Raw genomic sequence first — 20,295 nt, forward strand, 5'->3', positions numbered from 1 at the left:
TAGACTTTACTTGACCTCTGACCCAGTGGTGGTCTCTTGTGTCTGTATGGAAGATACAGCAGTGTGGTTAGGCTGTTATGCAATCATTTTGTACCTTTTCCTTGTTCATTCCAAAACCAAACGAGAAGAGCAGATGGAGCAGGATGAGGAGAGATAGACTCAGGAAGTTTTGTGTGTGTGCGCACATGTGTTTGCACATGAACTGAGGGCACTTGAGGAAGATTGATTAGATGTAGGCACATTCAGTGTGTCAGCTAAAGTGGAACTGAGTGAATGTCTGCTTTAATCTCCAAAGCCTTATGTTGTACTGCATGGCAGCCAAGTAGAAATCCAACGTTATATGAAGTGCAATAGATCATAGAGATCAGAGTGACACGTGCACAAGTTCATGTGTTTGTGCATGCCTCTAGGAGATGTGTTTCGTGTCTGTATACTATAGAGGCAGAGAGAGAGTGTGTGTGTGTGTGTCTTATAAGCTGCCACATACATGCCTATAGTGAAAAGGTTGTGGTGACAGCCAGACCCAGAATGGACAGCGACACATGAAAGACCATCCACAGCAGGAAATGAGATTGGAGGGGAAGGTTAATATCCTGTGTGGGGGGGATCCATCACAGACAAGCAGTGGTGGGCAGTTAGTGCAGAGACACAGGGAAACCCACCACCATAACAAGAGGAGCAGCCTCAGTTAAAGGGGTTACAGAGTCACATTAATACGAGCTTAAAGAACCAGATTACATCATTCCTCAACAATGGATTCACTGGAGAGGTACGCGAGAGGGGAAACACTAGCATTCCTCTGCTATATGTGGTGCCGTTGATGAGGTATTATGATTCATAGCTGTTTGATATAGTTCTCTGGAAAAGTGACGGGCCGTTTCCTCCCACTCCCTCTGTCTCTCTTTCTGTCTGTCTCTCTTTTTCTCTCTCTCTCTCTCTCTCTCTCTCTCTCCTTCTCTTCTTAACTTTGACTCAGACACACACACACAACACATCAGACGATTGTGATCTTTAGACAACGCAGGGAAGGGTGAGCTTGTGATGAATACTTCATCTATTTTAATGGCCTGAGAAAGCGCAGGAAGATGTCAGGCTCCAGTGAAGCGAAACATGGACTTTCACTTCAAACAAACTCTGTTGCAAAAAAAGGGGGGGGGGGGCAGACAAGACCGGCCCCAATACCTGGCAGAAGCCGGCGTGGGCAGCAGTGCAGCGCCTGTTTACTGTGAGTGACAGTAATAGGGATCCACTTATGGACAAGCGTAGCTGTGTCAGCCGGTCCAGCCAGCTGGCAAGTGGCTGTTGCAGTCCTGTTTAATGATCCACATCAGGGTCAGCACAGGGGAACATGAGGAGGTACACGAGGGATACCTGGCTTTGTCTCAAGCCCAATGTGGGAGAGCAAGCTCATTCAATGAGTTAGCATACAGTGAGGAATTAAGATCATGGCAGTTAAAGATTGATTGCTACCCTTTTAGGAGAAAAAAATCATTTTGGTTTTAGGCTGTAGTCATACTGAGAATGTTCATTTGACTTTGTGTGCAACTTTTATGGGTCATTTCTCAATTATGTCCTAAATTAGTGAATTCCTGAATTAATTTATTAAAGCCTGGAGGGTAACTCACCTTCTGCTGCACCACTGAACACTCAAGTCAAAAATGTTATTCACCTTTTGGGATTAGAGATAAAATGTTGATGGACCTGGTGAGGTAAAGGAAAACACCAGCATTAAGACACAAACAACTTTTTTTACCAATTATGAACACAGCATGTGGACCCCCTGGACATCGTTTTGTTTATTATAGTATCATTTCTTTAAATTCTATGTAATCAAGGCATGCTCTGGAAGGGAACTATTCCGGTTTAGGGTTATTTTTATTGATGTACACGGTAATTAGCTTGGCACTCGCTACTGCCTGTGGTTTCTGCTGCATGGAATCAAGCTGGACTCCTCAGAATACCACAGCTTAGCAAGGAGAGGACAAAAGTTTAAACTAACAGAATGAACAGACTCTATACAGGCCTGATCAAAGGAAAGCCGGGACTCAATCCAGAATGTTTAGGCTACAATTATAGTGACATGTGCTAGACTGTGTACTTTCAATTGGTTTATTTGGAGTAGGCTGCTAACCTCTCATTTAAGGAGTGCATAGGCTAGAGTTTTGAATGCATCCAGTTCCTTGCGGCTGACTCTGACCCTGGTGCCATGACAGTGAAAAATGATCAAATCAAGTGTAGTTGTTAAGTGTTGAACCTCCCGTAGCAGGCCCATTGGCAAGATGAGGAGATACCACTTACTCAGCCCCTGCCTTATTCCTCCATATACCCTCCTCCCACTCCCCGCAATGTGGCAGCTTCTTAGGCAGCTTCTCAAATGTAGGCCATTAGCTGTTCTGGATTTGAATCACTAAAAATAAATGAATGGTTGGTGATTTAGTGTCGTCTGTAGGACTCTTTGACAGGAGAGGAAACTCAGGTGTTATATAGGTTGAATCAGTGACACCTGATTTATTGAGGAGCATTCTGACCTCCAGACCTCCCTGACTTCCTCCAGAAATCATGAACACTTAACACCATGCTCACCTCTTTTTCATGGTCCTAAGAAGAGAAGAATTTTCTGTTTTCTTTTCTAACCACAGCTGCTTTCAGGTAGACTGTTGCTATAGAAACTCCCATGTTTCACCATGTGCACCTACCTTCTGATCTCTTTGTTTGGGTTGGTTTGGGGGCCCAGATCATAGGTACAGCCCAAACACTGACTAATACCTGGTTAAATGCAGTCCCTAGCACTGAAAAGTACAAAGCAAGCCTCCATTATTGCACCACGTGTCAGGTTGTTTTTCTCAAAGAGAGCACCTTAATTTTGTTTCGTACAGAAAAGAGCCAGGGTAAATTACACAGTGTGAGACTGGGATGATGCCTCCTCTTCTTTTGACTCATCTTGCTGTTATGTCAGCAAGGATGATAAGGTCAAAGGGTGCTTTAGGGCCCCTGAGAGGGGAGAGGTAAAGGAGGCAGATGAAGTACACAGAATTTATTAGGGAAAAGCAATACATCCTGAGGTGGCTCACATGGTTTTACTGAGACAGACATACATCACATGGTGTACAGTATGTACTCTGTAAGAGCCATGTACGTTTTAAAGTTCGCTGATAAGATAATGAAAAGAACATCTTTTTGTTGTCCTTTAAGGCAACGTTTTCTTTTTCAGTTTCTGTGGTTATTGCTCTTTGATTAAATCAACTTATCTATATTATCAGTTTAAGAGAAAACAGAAAATATGTTTTAAAATAGCTACACGTGATCCATTATCCAATATAACTTAAATCTAAATTGTATGTTGCTAGAAGTCATCTGATCAATGTCCTCTGTGTTTCCAGGTGGCTATCAAGTCCATTCGGAAGGAGAAGATCAAGGATGAGCAGGACATGGTTCACATCCGCCGAGAGATCGAGATCATGTCATCCCTCCGCCACCCACACATCATCTCTATATATGAAGGTGAGGGTTTGCCACGCGTCTATAAATGCATGCACACACATGACAAATCGTACATACTGTGTTTGACTTGAGCACACATAAACACAAACACACATGTCCAAAATCCCCCCTCCTCCCTTAGCTCATTTCAGCACTCGTGGCCAAGCTGTAGGATTGTCATGTTATGACATGCAGATGTCATAATAAGACCTGGACTACAGCTCTGGGATGTTATTCATCTTCTCTGCTCTGTCTGGCTGCCTGGGCCAGTAAAAGTCTGGATGGCTTTGATGGTGTGCGTCTGGATCTCTCTGAGTGTGTGTGTGTGTGTGTGTGTGTGTGTGTGTGTGTAGGCGTGTGTGTGGGCATGTGCACGTGTGCATTGAAAGTTTGTGTGTATAAGAGGGGTGGTATTCTAAGGGATTGCCTCTCCCACATCTAAGAGGTCTCATCCCTTGTCTTCTCTGGTCTTGATCTCAGGGCCAGACATCTGCTGATACTTAAAGACAACTGCAGCTGGGAACCAGACTGTACTTGTGAATGTGTGTGTGTTTGCACATATGTGTGTCTGCATAAGTCCTTATAACTTTGTGTGTGTGTGTGTGTGTGTGTGTGTGTGTGTGTGTGTGTGTGTGTGTGTGTGTGTGTGTGTGTGTGTGTGTGTGTGTGTGTGTGTGTGTGTGTGTGTGTGTGTGTAGCTAGGAAGACTCTGGATTGACCTCTGTCACCCAGGCCAGCATACTGTCTGACTCCGGTCCAGTGCTATGCAGAGGGAGGAAAGGCCTTAAGCCTTTCTCTGAGCAATGTCAACATATATCTACCCCAGGAAGCAACTCTCTAAATATCAAAGCCTTTAAGTCAGGCTTAGACTGCATGCATATTTACTATTTTTTTGATATGAGTCCTTTTGAATGACCTTAACCTCATTGGGAGAAAAACATAGATTACAATTAATGGCGAGTGTAAAGGTTAAACAATTCCCATTGAATTCCTTCAACATATTGCTTGCAATTAATCATCTCTTACAATGCAGTCTGGGCCTATGTGCAGGCAATTAAAGTCACAAGGCACAACAGTGTGAGTCGTATTCATATGATTTGTGAATCATGACTATTTTTCAGGACAGCTGCCCTGGCACAATGACAGCTGGTTGCGTGCCACTGCCCAAACTTGCTTACCCACTGTCCTTTATTCAGTTTCAAAGTCCCCAGGTTGTTATCAGCTATGTGTGTATGCAACAAACAACACTATTTGTCATGGGAACTTGCCAGCAGTCAGCCGGAGGGCTGAAGTGCAGCCAAGTGTGTGTGTTTTTATGCTAACGCGCCGGCTACAGCCATGGCCAGTGGCATTATGTTATTGAGTCGTCAGTCCCTCCTATTCTTGTGAATGCAATATATCAGGAACACGCCTGAGGGAATTTCTTCAAATTTGGCACAAACGTCCATTTGGACTCAAGAATGAACTGATTAGATTTTAGTACGTTTTTGGTCATAACTCAAGAATTCATACGCTAATTAGAAACAATGACAAAGTTTCACACAAATTTGTAGCGCAGTGATGACATTTTATATCCAAAAGGTCAACTTAACTCTGACTCTTTTGGATGCCTACCTTGAATGTCATTGTGCATTCTGTCAAAATCAGTTTTATTGGCCATTAAAGTGAAGACATACAAGGACTTTGACTTATTCGACTTGTTTTTTGTTTCTCTCAATGAACGTACAAACTAATAGCATTACAGCACATCAACAAAGCTGAGGAAAGGGGAAAGACAATGAATAACAGGCTAGACAACAAGCAAAGGAATAATTTTCCAAAATATACTTAACTAGGGAGTCATGAATACACTGCAGCTGAGAAAATGATCTTTTGATGAATGGGTGAAGAGCCAGGGCTGAATTATCACTGGAATCATACATTAATATAGTCAGTATAGTGATAACTTCCATTTTGCCACAAAAGACACTTAATACATTGTGTTAAATTCCTTCAAAGGCTTCACTAATAATATTATATGAGTCTGGACAGACATAGATGTAAACTCCAACTTGACTGGTTGGCAGCAGCGTACAACCACAAGGCGGTATTTCTAGTTTAGGAGAATGATTAAAAGAACACCAGCTTTATAAACTCCAAGGAGCCCTTATGGTGTTCCTATGTGTGCTGCTTTCTCTGTAAGTGGCCTACTCCACCAACAAACTTGACCAGACTCATTGCTCTCCTCTTTGGTGTGTCTCCTCAAACCCAGCGTTTACTGTTGTGGCCTGGCCTCCACCCAGCCTCGCTTTAGAGATATATAGGAGGCCCCCAGATTTGTGTATCCGGCAACACCCTCTTCAACAGCCCCTGCTAACTGCCTTGTGTGAAGCAAAGCTGAACCAGATGTGTGTGTGAAGACTGATTTTTACCACTCCCTCTCTCCGCTCACATTCTGCATCCATCAGCATGCTGTGTGGGGCATTTAAAAGAGGATTTTGCTCTTCTCTCCTACAGCATAACTATGTACCCTACTGCCAAGCCTTTAAAATAAATACTTAAACCTGAAGAATCTTGTAATTGCACAAATTGCAGTTAAAATGTTAGTAGCGTGTTTATGTTTGCAGGGACAGATGCTGTAGAGCTTAGGTCTGACTATTTAAGGGGGAAGGGGAATGAGGAGATACATGTTTCACCCTGCTGTGAGTGAAGAGCCACATGTTTTTATTGACTCATTATACTGCATTCCCTTAAGGTGAGACAGTAAGTTATTTTGCAATAAGAGATAAGTTCAGTAAATACGCCCAATTTAGGAAACAACCATTACCTCAGCATTAAAATACCTCATTTCAAAATATTCTTAATACTTGCTTGTTTATTGTCTGTGTCAGTAGTATTCCTCCTTTCCTCTGTATTAGACTCTGCGGCTCGCCCAGAGCTTGCCATGACGGTCTGTCATCAGTGTAGCAATAGGACAATAGGTGCTAATTAGTCAGATTTGACGGCCTGACGTGTGAACAAAGTCCAGTGAGTGACAGTGAGGCTGTAGTGGAGGCTGGAGTATCCAACGGGCTGTAACAAACTAGTTATGTAAGCCAGGTAATTACTTCACCACGAGGGGTCAAAGGTAAATGGGAGTGCAAGCTGAGAATTGGCTCTCCAAGCAAAACCCCACCAGAGATCATTGCGAATGTCACCCCAGGTCATTACTCTATCCACCAATCAGAAGTCCAGATCTGCTCAGCCTTCCCGGGTGCTTGTCTTACATCCCGTCTGCTACTTCCCAAGCAGCCAGACAGTCACAATCAGGGAGCATTACCATCACTCAGCAACTGTGTGTTTTTGTGGAGGATTATATCCTTTAAAAGGACCCTAGGAGGGGGGTGAGGAAAGTAGTGTGACAAACTTTGAAGGTGCTCACTCAAGGGTGCAGAAAGCAGAGGCCCTCACCCCCGGTGACCCTGCTGTGTGGGAAAATCAGCCCGCACAATACGGAACAACATGGCTGACTGTGTTGTTGTCATCTTCACAGTATTCCCGTGGTCTTTTTTCTCTCTCCTCTTCACTCTGCCCAGCCATTTTCATTCCCTTCATGCCAAAACGCTGGGAGAGAAGTAGGCTGCCAAGTTGAAATTATACACTAGAAGGCTAAATACTGACACAGAATGATATGTTTGGTGAGGTGCAGTTCGTGAATAGTAACATTATAATAATACTTAAGTAATATTAAAACTTTCTCCAGTTACAGATTTCAAGTGATACAAAGAAAACAACTTTCCTATCTTTATATTTGTTTTGGTAATATTAAATCAATGTTGGTTTAAAAGCTAGCCTACATGCAAAAACTTAAAGTTCTTATAAAAGATACCAAGAAATATATGTGAAGCAGTTAATACTGATTCTCGTAATGATAAAATGAGAATGCTCTCACCAATTTTGAGGCATGAATAATTAAGAATTACTGTACCAACATTAAGCTGTTGTACAATCATATGTGATATTTTCCTATCAGATGGTGGCTAGGAATGTGAGACATTGTTGTGAAATGTGTTGACATGATGTGAAGCTGAAGTGTGATGTGCTAAAGGCATCACTTGACACTTAAGTGGACCTTCTATCTGAGAAGCTAACTCCTTAGCTTCTCACTTTGGTTCCTGCTGTCTCTTCTGTTTTCACTGCTCTGTACTCGCTCTGGTCTCTGAGGAGTGGGCTTGATTGAGTTAACAGCCCCTCCCTATAATGTTGTGTAGGATCCAGGGAAATGAGGTGGGGTTTTGGTGATGTAACCCTGGTAGAAGATGTTATATGGTCCTCTGGAATTTGTGTTTCTGCTCCTAAACTTAAAGAGGGGTGAACTGATTTAGTCAGATTTTTTCATAAAAATTTCTATTTGTTATTTTAACATGATAGAAAGTAATTCCAGGTTAATTCTAAGTTGTCCTCCTATCCCTGTTGTTTTAAATATCCATATATTTTCCTGAAAGTAGATATTAATGGACTGTGGTCATTTTTGTAATCATTTCTCAGTGTTTGAGAACAAGGACAAGATTGTGATCGTGATGGAGTATGCCAGCAAGGGTGAACTGTATGACTACATCAGTGAGAGGCGGCGCCTGAGTGAGCGAGAGACGCGACACTTCTTCAGACAGATAGTCTCCGCCGTGCACCACTGCCATAAGGTGAGAAAATACATACCACATTATACATAGAGAAAAACAAGCACATACATTTTCTCTGTTACCTTAAATCTGTCTTTGCCCCTTTCACACACATCCAGATTTTGTTTACCAGGCTGCTGCATGCTTATTTTAACATTAACCATGCAGCTCCACAGTCAGTCATATAGCCAGTTAATCTGCAGGCCCTACACAGCACCCTTTTCTTGGCACACTGGTGTTAGGGCGTCATCTGTTTCTGAGTGAAGATGGCACACAGGCCTTTTTAATTCAGGTTTAGGCTCTGATTACAATTCACCAAACAGGCTTTGCATTAATTCTGTCCTCATCTGTTGACACACTGATGGATGTCCCAAGATACCCCCCCAAAGCTTTTCCCTAGAGATTTAGGCCCAGTCACACCCATTTCAACCCCTGTGCCACACCTCACTAACTCCCATTAAAATCCCAAGGTCCCGGGGCTTATTTGGATGGGCTCCCCTCTTGTCATGCTCTTCCCAGCTGGAGATAGGCATGATGTCATGGTCCTCAGATAGGAGAGTCCCAGACAGCCATGAATGTTGAATCATCACTACCAAGCGCAACCTCCCACCGGGTGGGTTAGCATGAGTCACTGACACAACAAGCAAGCAACCATTTCTTCCTTGTATCAACCAATCAGGGTCATGTGAACATGAGCTCCCTGTCAAGCAATAACCAATGGAAGATGCCATGCAGATTGCAACCCTTGGGGGGGGTGTGTAACTGGTGAAGTCACTCCTCCACATCTGAGCTGGGCTCTGTCTGTCTGCATACCACATGTTAATTCCTGGGTTATTTTTTTAAAACCCAGGCATACACAACATAGTTGTTTTTTAATCCCAAGATGTTGTGAGAACATCTTTCATACAGGGTGGTAATTACAGGCTTATGTTTATGTGACACATGTGAGTTGATTTAAAAAAGAAAATCACAGCAGATGTCAGCATAAAGACACCAGAGGGGACAGGACCAATTAAAGAGTACTAGACCAACAGGCTGCCTTGATTTCCCCCGAGAGCCACAAGCCAGCTCTGTCAGAGTAAATCATCTCCCAATACAATGGACTGTTTATTACTTGGATCCATCTCTCATGAATAATGCATTAGTAGATACATCAATCATTATTTTGTTTTTTCTGGTTGTCTTTCAGAATGGAGTGGTGCACAGGGATCTGAAACTGGAAAATGTGCTACTGGATGAAAACTGTAACATTAAGGTAACTTTACCCCTTGATCTGTGATACGTTACCAGTAAGACTGTAATACCTTACCTAAGATGATCTTTGTATGAGGGATTAACGATCACATGGTGACTTTAAAATTCACACTTCACACTGTGTTCACAGATTGCTGACTTTGGGCTGTCCAACCTCTACCACAAGGACAAACTGCTGCAAACCTTCTGTGGCAGCCCACTCTATGCTTCACCAGAGATTGTCAATGGGAGACCTTACCAAGGCCCAGAGGTGAGACCCATTGAACCAAATGACCCAAACCTTAGCTGTTTGTTTGTGACCTTAATTTCCAGGACATGTAGTTCCTTTTATATAACCGTCATCATTGTGTATTGTCAGGGATGGTAGATAATAACAATGTTAGCTAGTGAGATTGGTGCGAACCTCCCAGATCTCACCTCTTATACAACTTTAATCATTATTATCTCCCTAGTGATTATCATCATCACACTGCCCATACACAAAAAGGTGGGAAGGCTTTATTTCTGGCTCTTTGATGGGATTACTATTAGTCTCCAGTCTAATGGAGGTCTCTCTTGCAACTCCACAGCAGGTCAGCCCAGATACTGTCCGCATCTCTCCCCTGTCCTCCCCTTCCGACTGTGTTGGGGTCCTTTGAAGTGAAGAACTGGAGGATAGTTTTTTGCTCACTTTCCCTTCAGTTTAATGGGATCGGAATGAGCTTCACAGCCTCAAAGAGCACTCATGGTCACAGTCAGCGTCTAACAAAATAGTTTTGGTGAAAGAAAGAGTAAAAATGTCTCCTCAAAGCCACTTATCTGGCAATTCCAGAGTCATTCTGAAGGGCGTTGTCTCTAAATTGCATCAGTTACATGAAACAAAGCAAAAATGGGGGGAAGGGGGCATTGCATTTTTAGATATTCAAGTCCAACCATTCAATTTAGCGTAATTCACTATAATTTACTCCAGAGTGCTAAAAACTACAGCAGTCCGATTGCAATCAAAATTACAGAACCCCAGTTGGGGTGAGGCCACAAATTACAGCAAACACAGCAACGAAAATAGAATACAACAATAGTGCGTGCCCTGTCTCGCCCTCAGGAATGGACCAATAACAACAGTAGAGTGATACATTCTTGATGTGGGTCCAGAGACTTAGAGGAAGTACACTAGCTCCTTAACTGGCCCTATCCGATTTCCTCTTCCTAGACTATGTCTCAAAGGTTCAGTTACTGCCATCTGAGGCACATTCCTCCGGCCACCTCATCCTCCACTACCCATACTTAACACACACGTCACATTTCCCTTTTTGTCACACGCATTCACATTACCAATCACTGAATGGCAGCATGTCTCCAGTGGGTCATCAGGGACCAGGATATCACAACTCTGCCATCTCTGCTTGACTCATGGCCCCCTCCTTTTCCACCACCTTAACTGCCTACTTAGAAAGCCACATTGCATTAGGTTGGTCAGAAAGTTCATGCCTCTGCCTGACGGAGCAGGAGAGTAGGGGAAGAGGAAAGGATGACATGTATGGAAATAGGCCATTTCCCACTTCATCTATGAAATATGAAGTGGAGAGAACACCACAGCATCACAAGTTCCTTAACTGAGATATTCTTTTATGATGTTAGTGTGAACAATGTGATTGGGATGCTTATTAATATCAAAGTAAACTGAAGAACATAACTCAGACGTCTGCTCTGATGTTGAGCAGAGCTGAATTCATTCCACAACATTTATTTTGATGCCATGAATCACTAATCAAAACAGGACAGGGCTTTTCCATTGCATAACACCAGATGTAACACACACACCTCAAATTGTAGTATTTCCTTTCCACACAGAATAAACACCTTATGAGATAGGCATTGTGTGCAGAGACTGAATAAACTAATTTGTGACTTTTCACCAGGTGGACAGCTGGGCACTGGGGGTGCTGCTGTATACCCTGGTCTACGGGACTATGCCATTCGATGGGGGAGACCACAAGAACCTCATTCGCCAGATTAGCAACGGCGAATACAAAGAGCCCACTCAGTCCTCAGGTAATGCCTTGGTTTTATGTTTTCCCCCAATTTATGTGACATAATGAACGCATACCTGATCCCTGATTTTGAACAGCAGTTCTTTATAAAACAATATCATGAACACTATACTGGGTAAATCTATTTCAGTTGGCATCATACAGAGTCCGTGAGGTCCACAATTTGTCTGAAAATGAAACCTTTGACCCCTGACTTTCTGTCGATAAATTGTACTGGACTCTCGAAAATAATGTAAATTCTAGAAAATACTTAGAACTTCTTGAAACATTGATCCATAAACTGTTGAATGGAATATTGATCAGGGTGCTCTGAATGTACTCATAATAGTAGACTGTACAATCCAGTTCATACAATGCTTGCTGCTTTTTACATACAAACAGTACGAAGAAATTAAGTGATACCATTTAAGCTACAAACCTCCATTGATTTATTTTGTAACAAATAAATATTTGTTTTTAATAATCCAGTGTCTAACTTAATCAGGAACTGCATTGTATGGTAGGAAGGCTATCCTTATAAAGTTCTGTATGTTCCTCAGTTGCGAGATACACTCAGATGAATTTAGTCAGGGCCATGTTGTTGACTGAAGATGTATTATTGTGGTTTACTGAACAATGGAAAATAATCATGTAAAATATTAGCTTAAATAAGGGTGTAGAAAAACTACACTTAAATAAATGCATCATGAAAAGAGTTTGAACAGTAATATCACCATATTAAACATACATACTTAATTACTACATTTATGAATAGAAACCCACATCAACCATGGCCATTTCAGCAGCTTTTGAATTTAGAGAGCCTAAAGCAATGTCTGCAACATCAAACTCAGTACTGTAAAAGCATGTGATGTCAACAAAACAAATAGCATTCTGTATGAGAAAGCTCACAGATTGTACTTGTGCTGTTTCCTGGTAGATGCTCGTGGACTGATCCGCTGGATGCTGATGGTGAACCCTGAGCGCCGGGCCACAGTGGAGGACATAGCCAATCACTGGTGGGTAAACTGGGGCTGGAAGAACAGTGTGTGTGACTGTGAGACCCAACGCGACCATGGAGGCTCACCCATGCTAGCCCGCTTCATCGACTGGCAGAACCGCACTGAGCCACGTGGTTCTGGAGCCAAACCTGCAGCCTTGCCCCAGCTGATGCGCCAGAGGCCCAAAAAGTCCAAGAAGGAAAATGTTGAGGCAGGGCAGACCAACTGCGAAGCAGAGGACAAACCAGGTCTGAAGAGACCCAAGGGCATCCTGAAGACCAGAGTTACAGAAGAGCAGCAGTCTGCCAGTCTGGAAGAGGTGGAGTTGGGTCAGACAGCGCTGCCTCAACAAGCTGAAGGGGGAGAGGAGGCCTCAAGCCCAGACCAAGAGGAAGAGGAGCAGACCTTGAGTGGAGGTTCGCCAGCCAAGATGGTGCCCTCTCTGCCCAAGAAAGGCATCTTGAAGAACAACCAACAGCGGGAATCAGGGTATTACTCCTCCCCAGAGCGCAGTGAGTCCTCTGAGCTTTTAGGAGGTGCCAGTATGTCTTTGCTAGCCACCTCCCCGCCCAAGAGAGTGATGGGGAGAAAGGGAATCTTGAAGCGGAACGGCAAGTACTCCACCTACAGTGGGCCTCCCTCAGCAGCAGCAGTAGCGAGTGTCCTTGGTGAGCCATCTCCCTCGACTGACTCCGGTCTGTCCCGAAGCCAGAGTCGACCCTCCAGTATCGTCGGGGAGGACAGTTCTGTCCTGTCCCTGTCACCCACCTCCCTCAGCGGGGCTGAATGGCATCCCTCCACTACCCACCTCCGCCCAAACATCAGGGCCTGCGTCTCGGCTGAAAACCTGCTGCAGCTTGCCAACTTCAAGGGCTTCCAGGCAGCGCCGCCGCTCCAGGGACCCAAGTTCAGCCGTGGCCCCAAAACGAAAGGCTCCCCAGGGGACAATGGCAGCTTCTCCTTGCTGGGGGACCTGGAGGACATGACTCAGGTGTACCAGCAAGCCCTGGACATCAGCAGCAACCTCACCTAACAGATGGGCAGAGAGAGAAGAAGCAGAGGAAATTGAACAGGACTGTGTGTGCATGTGTGTGTACAGAGGTATATTGGTTGCATTAACGACCAGTGTGTTACTGGGATACAGCAACATTTGGGAAGTTGTGGGTTTTTAAATTGGGCTGAAATCGATGGAAATGATGTATGTCTACACACACACATACACACACAGATTGAACACACTTAGGTGCACTTCTCTGGCCAGAGGAAATTCACTTAGGGTTTTGTGAACAGGATAGAGATGGAGCTGGCACACGAGAATGCCACCCAGTCTGCTTTCTCGGCCCGGCCATAGACTTTGCTGTGTTCAACATGTTTACATATTCAGCAAGAAGGCAAGTTAGAATCACAAATGCAGCAACCAGAAACTGGTTGGCTCTGCTTGTACACCACCCATTTAGAGTTTGAGTTTACAAAAGCACCTTAAAACTCACACAGAGCACATGCTTTGATGATTTTTACTTCCTTTAAAAAATGAACAAACCAGGGTCTTGTTCCAAAATTAACTGACATTGCTGATTATTTATTAATATTTTCGTAGTTTCTAGTTTTAAGTGCAAAACTGGTGGGTGCTGGCTGTTACTGGAAGAGTCCAAAGCTCCTTGTCTCCAACTCTTTGTGTGGAACTGACATATATAATTATGTTACTCAGTAATGAGAAACATATATATACTCAGCATTTATAACTATGCCTGCGCATGTAATACACGCAGGCAATTATAGCTTCATAAAAGCGTATGTCCTATATATGTGTATGATACTAGAGGATATATAGGAAGTGCCTTTTTTGATTCATAATAAAAAAATTATGTATGTCATTTCCTTAAAGTGGAGGGAAAGCCAGGCCAACCTGTCACCAGTTGTGCTTTTTATGATGTTATTTGTGAATGTGGAGAGACCCAGGGCCTTCAGTGCACAGCTGACTAGCTTTACTTGTCAGGGTTCAAAGGTCAATCTCAGATAGTTGAAATCAAACAGTTTCGTCTCCTCCCCCTGTTCATTCCACAAGTACATTCATACATAGATATGCCGGGAGCTACAGGCAGCCTTGAAAAGACCTCCCCTGTGTTCTTTGTCATTGTTCAGCTCATAGTTCAGTTTGTCAGCAATTTAGGTGGCTTGGTTGAACACAGATTTGTTGGCAACACCAGAGGTCTGTAGGGGCTCACCTAGTGGGACACTTAGTGAAGGGAGATAGCGCAGACAAAACCTCACAGTCCTGGAATGTGCCTGGCTCTCTTAACTTTGGTTGTTTCCAATTTTCAAGGCTACCTGATAAAGTAATGAGAGATTCGGTTTTTTTTTTTACCAAAGACATATACTGTGGTTTCCACTGTCAGACTTGTTAGTATTCTGCCCAAAGCTCTTCAAAAGAGCAGAGTAAGGAGGTTTGTTTAAACCTGCTGATGACACAGCAAATTCCACAGACAATGGCTGGAGACATGTTGGTGCTAGAGATCTGTATCAGCCCCGGCCCAACTCAGCACAGGTGGGATCTGCGGTCCGTGCTCAGCCCTTCAGCTGTGTATGCTAGTGCATTATGTCAACCAAGCACAATTAGCCAGCTATTGTTTTCATTTGAGAGTAAAAGAGAGAGGCAGAATGTTGTGATTTATAGCTAGAGGGGGGGGAAAGGGTGTGTAAGTATGATGCAAGAAGGGTGCAGAGATTAGAAAGGACTTTCCTGTGAAATACAGGAAAGGTCAAGGAGTGAGATTTATTTTTGAAGGGATTACAATGTAGAATAGTGAAAGTGAAGAAAGTGAGTCAAAAGGATACATGGAAAGTGTTCTGTTTTATACCAAAGATGTGGTGAAGCGTTGACATGATTCAGAGGAACGGATAGGTCAGGGACTAATGAGAGCCTTTTGGATTTTTCTTTGACTGGGGAATCCCCATCGGTCAATGAAATCATACCCACATTGGCTTCACCTCACATTTGTTTTATTTTTCTTTCTCTTTTTGAGTTTTTATGTGAAATGCTGGAGGCTGTTGATACAGCTTGTCTTGAGGGTCAGTGTGTGGCTTGCGTGCTCGGTATGGCCTTAGACAGTATGTAACACTTTTCAACAGCAGTGAAAAAACAGGGGGAACGGTGACTGACATCATACAAAATATCAAATGATGTGGATGGAAAACCACGCAGCAGATGACCCCAAGGTTAAAGATCACACGTTGAATGTTTTCAGTGGTCCGCTTGTGTGAAGGAGAGGTCTTGGGTATTGATTTAAATGAATGACCCGCTGCGTATTATATTGCATTTTATTGCCTTTTGTATTGCATTTTATTGTCAACTGGATTTACAGTGAGAAAATTATACTATGTTAGTATTTTGTTTTATCGTGCTTCTGTTTTTGATTTTCCAAAATATAAGAAACTTTATATTGCTTTATGTTATGGCAGAAAAAATACTTCCTTTCTCGAAGTATTAAAACCTCTCTCTAAAAATTGACAAATCTGATGTGACAATGGTGTAGTCTCAGCTTTCCCCTCTTTTGGTATACCTGTGGACCATCAAAATCTACCAAATGGCAAAATGAAGTCTTGTACACTAAAATCTTTATTGGAATAAAGTAAAATACAATCATCTTTTCTTAGATATAAACAGCTGACTCTAAGATAATTGTCTTTCCACCTTTACCAAAGCAGGGGATTCCAAAATGCTGGAACAACATCAGGAGAAAAGGAAATAAAGCAATGGAAAGAATCTGATGATGAAACTTTAACTCTGCCAAACTGGAAATAACTGGTGCATATCTGTTAGTTAGCAGAAAGTCTAATCATAGGAAAACTTGACTGGATATTGTTATGACAATAATAATAAATTAGTATTATTATGTTATTTAAGTATTATTTTTGTTATGGCTCATTACTATTGTTGGCTATGGCCACAGTTTTGGTTTGTTTTTGTTTTTGTCTGTTGGTGATCCTGGACTGCCAAGGTGGATTAAGTTGCGTGCCTTTGGTATCTTTTATGAACTTTTCTTTTTTTTGATAATGAAAATTATTATCAATGTGTTTTTATACTTGTATTTATTGGTGATCAAGCCATTTAATTTGTTGTCAAAGTACTCCATATTCACGCTTTGGCCTGCTTTGGACTGTGTGTTATGTTTTGAGGACGAACTGCACACAAAAAATATAATAATTGTTCGATCAAAATAGAGTGGTATCATCTCATTGTGAAGGCATTGGTCAAGTGTGTCTTCTTTAAGAATAGCAAATCAATAAGAGTTCCTCAAATCCTGTAAAATGTCTTAATTCATCCATTCGGGTGTATTTCTACTCAACATGATGCCTCTGTAGTACTGTATGAATTCAAATAAATGGATCTTGAAAGATATACGTTTGTCTTCATGTGTGTTTTAGTCATAAGTTTAAAAGTTTAAAACAGTCACGTCAAGACATTATGAGGACATCCTTGTAAATAAAAGTAAAAAAGGGTTTCAGTTATGATCAGTATTGACATGCATGTTATCCACATTGCAAACACTACTCTGTTCACCCAAAACAACAGGCCAAAGAATGCCAAAATTCAGGGTCACACACACTGCAGCTTTTGATTAAGGTATTTCCACTGTTAAAGTCTAAGAGACCTAAATGCAGTGATTCAAAATTGGATGATGTTGACATTATGAGGCTTTTCACTTCCACAGGCCAATTTTTAGTTTCATACAGTGGTGAGATTGGATTAATGGACAGTGCCAGAAGTTTGTCCCAGTCAAGTAAACTTCAAATAATTTCATCCACCACTTTCTTTCTTCTCACTGTATGGACATGTGTAAAACAAACTATTCTTAGTCAGATGGCCTCATTTATTTTCTTTTTTAAGAATATGTGACCCAAAAACCTACATGACTACATAATGGAGGTCAGCAATGGTGACCGACATTGCAAAGCTGCACTGTTTTCATCTTTAACTTTGACATAATGAATCCAATTAACAGGAGTAAAACATTGGTATGGTGGCCGAGACCCGCCATAGCTGCAAATAAAAGTAACGCTGCAAACAAAAAGAAACGCTGCTGCAAATAAAAAGAAACGCTGCTGTATATAAAAGAAACGCTGCAAATAAAAAGACACACCGCAGCAAACAAAAAAAACGCTGCAAATAAAAACAAACACCGCTGCAAATAAAAGAAACACCGCAGCAAACAAAAAAAAACAAAAAAACACCGCAGCATATAATAAAAAAAAACGATGCAAATAATAAAAGCAACAACGGAAGTGGATTACCGGGGACTGTTTTTGCCGAAACACCGGAAGAAGAAACAACAACAACAGGACTACGAATTGGATTGCTACATGTACTTTTTAATGTGTTATTTTGTCAGGCAATGTAGCCCCAGGTTTGAAGTTGAACTGGAGAATGCCGGTGTATTGTTAGCTTCGGCTAACACAGGGAGACCACTAACGAGAGTGTGTTATTACGTTACGTGTTGGACTAAATACATGGACATATTGAGGAAAGTATTTCGATGTTATGGAAACGGATTTCATATTTCACAAGAATGGATACTTGGCGAGCTGTACAGAAAGTCCTGAGTCATAAGATGATCGGTGTGGATAAAGGGAAGACTTTGAAGGTATGTAGGCATTATAGCTGTTTTTACTTTAGCTGAGTGGCTAGCCGAGCCATTCGCTAATACTATTACGGCTGTGAGCAACCATATAAGTCGTGAGTGGTCTTGAATGAATCAGGGCAACCTATGCTTTCTAACAATGTACGGCATGAATAAATATGTTTAAGGGTTGGTGTTTAAAACATTCAGAAGGACTTGTGGCTACCTCCAAACCTCCGACCCGTCCCGTAGGCGGAACAGCGTGTTGCAGTTCCGATCCTCATCCCCATGTTGGCTGAAACAGACAAGTCACCCTCAAACATGTTGAAAACCATATTGATGTTTGGTTTGCAGTTAGTCATCCCTAATGTTTATGTGGCTTTGAGGATGTTCCTCACGTTGCCGGTGACAAACTGTGAGGGGGAGCGCTCATTTTCTCATTTGGGGAGAATCAAACTTTCTACTTAGTTTTCCAATTCGTAGTCCTGTTGTTGTTGTCTCTTCTTCCGGTGTTTCGGCAAAAACAGTCCCCGGTAATCCACTTCCGTTGTGGCTTTTTTTTATTTGCATCGTTTTTTTTTTATTATATGCTGCGGTGTTTGTTTTTTTTGTTTGCTGCGGTGTTTCTTTTATTTGCAGCGGTGTTTGTTTTTATTTGCAGCGTTTTTTTTGTTTGCTGCGGTGTGTCTTTTTATTTGCAGCGTTTCTTTTATATACAGCAGCGTTTCTTTTTATTTGCAGCAGCGTTTGTTTTTGTTTGCAGCGTTACTTTTATTTGCAGCTATGGCGGGTCTCGGCCACCGTACATTGGGGTTAAAATGTCATACTAAAAGAGTGTCAGTCATTTCATCTTATTTTGAAAGGATTTTTTAAAACCAGACTATAGTAGGCAGCCAGTCTTTCCTTAGCAGAACTACCAACGGGCAAGCTGGGCACGTTTTTTTGAGTCTCTCCTTGAAATTAGCCAATGTTTCCACACAGACTCAACAGCTGTAGTTAAAGTTAAATTAACTTGATGAAGTGCTGCTCCACCCAAAACCCATTTTTTGAGCATTAAAGACCAATTCCCTGCAGGCTTGAAAGGTAGCTGTAAAAATGTGTGTACCATTGTCAGTCAGAGAATAGCAGTTCTGGACAACTTGAATTCATTTTGATTCATTTACATAATGGAAAATAGTAAGAACAGAAAGACTTTTAAAAAATTAAGAATAACCCACTTCTTCAATGTACATTTGTAGGCTCAGTATGATCCGAACATATCATATTTCTACCAAAATAAGATTAAAGACACAACTTTCATCTCATTCCTCATATATTACCCTGTCAAGCTGGGCATACAAATTAGAGCCTCCGCCCCTTGCTCTTTTAATGGTAGAAGAAATGGCTGTCTTGAGTTTGTTGTTTTGTTTATTGAAGAAGTCATTTCTCAACAAACAAGTCAGATTCAGCTTCATCAGGCCAGCCAATGATTGATCTAAGATCAGGCTGCTCTGAGTTATGGGAGAGTAAGAGGCAGGTGCTGTATAGTGTGCAAAGCAATGCGTACTTGTGAGTTTGACCCTGCCATCGTCGAGGACTGAGATGAAACCAGCATACTTAGCCATATTTAGGCAGAAATAACTTATAAACATATTGAGAATACAGATGAGCAGCAGAGAACTGAAGTATGATGCAGGAGTGGAGACATTTCTCTGGAAATTTTGACTTTTTCCATCCTGAAAAGTGGTCACTACTGGAAGCCATTGTACTGACCACAATTGCCATGCTCAGTGAAGAACCAAACTACAAACTTTTTAGTGCCAACTTTCAACTGGAAGACCATGTGTTTGTACTTGGAACCTCTTCAATGTACATACACTCAGTTATTCTGGGAATGAGCTCTGGGTGATTGATTGGCACCCAGTCTCAACAAAAAAAAGAGTGATTCTGGCCAAATCCAATCAAGATTGGACAAATTTATACCCAAATAGGAAGGTATGTGCCAACATCAACAGGTAATAGTGGCTCACCTAAGCTGTAAATACAGCAGATATAAAACAAATCCTCAGGCAGTTATGTGACAAAAGTGTTGATATTACATTTTCAATGAATAGTTGTGTGTTTTTGTACTAAGCATGCCTGCTAGTGATTGCTAAAAAAGTAGACAACAACAGTCTTAGTTCTCTGGAGGAAGGCAATTTTTTGTCATTAGAAAACTGACAGAGTCAAACAAACAACAGTAGACAACACGGAGCAGAAAACACAGTTCATGTCTGGCTCATGGAAGAAACAACAGTGTCTGTTTTTAGGACTTGGA

The 20,295-nt window shown here is 42.0% G+C and overlaps 1 protein-coding gene across 2 annotated transcripts in view; it reads left to right on the forward strand.

The window, feature by feature from the left end:
* nuak1b (NUAK family, SNF1-like kinase, 1b) overlaps positions 1-16,780 on the forward strand; it is a 19,532-nt gene extending 2,752 nt beyond the window's left edge. For both annotated transcript variants that reach the window (XM_053318988.1, XM_053318989.1), the window contains 6 exons: positions 3,381-3,501; positions 7,987-8,138; positions 9,307-9,372; positions 9,502-9,621; positions 11,270-11,402; positions 12,321-16,780. In XM_053318988.1, the coding sequence (XP_053174963.1) occupies positions 3,381-3,501; positions 7,987-8,138; positions 9,307-9,372; positions 9,502-9,621; positions 11,270-11,402; positions 12,321-13,414 (1,686 nt within the window). In that variant the 3' untranslated portion in view covers positions 13,415-16,780. The remainder of the gene's footprint in view (positions 1-3,380; positions 3,502-7,986; positions 8,139-9,306; positions 9,373-9,501; positions 9,622-11,269; positions 11,403-12,320) is intronic.
* Positions 16,781-20,295: the final 3,515 nt, after the last annotated feature.

Source organism: Scomber japonicus, chromosome 5 (assembly GCF_027409825.1).
Source record: "Scomber japonicus isolate fScoJap1 chromosome 5, fScoJap1.pri, whole genome shotgun sequence".
Classification (NCBI taxonomy): domain Eukaryota; kingdom Metazoa; phylum Chordata; class Actinopteri; order Scombriformes; family Scombridae; genus Scomber; species Scomber japonicus.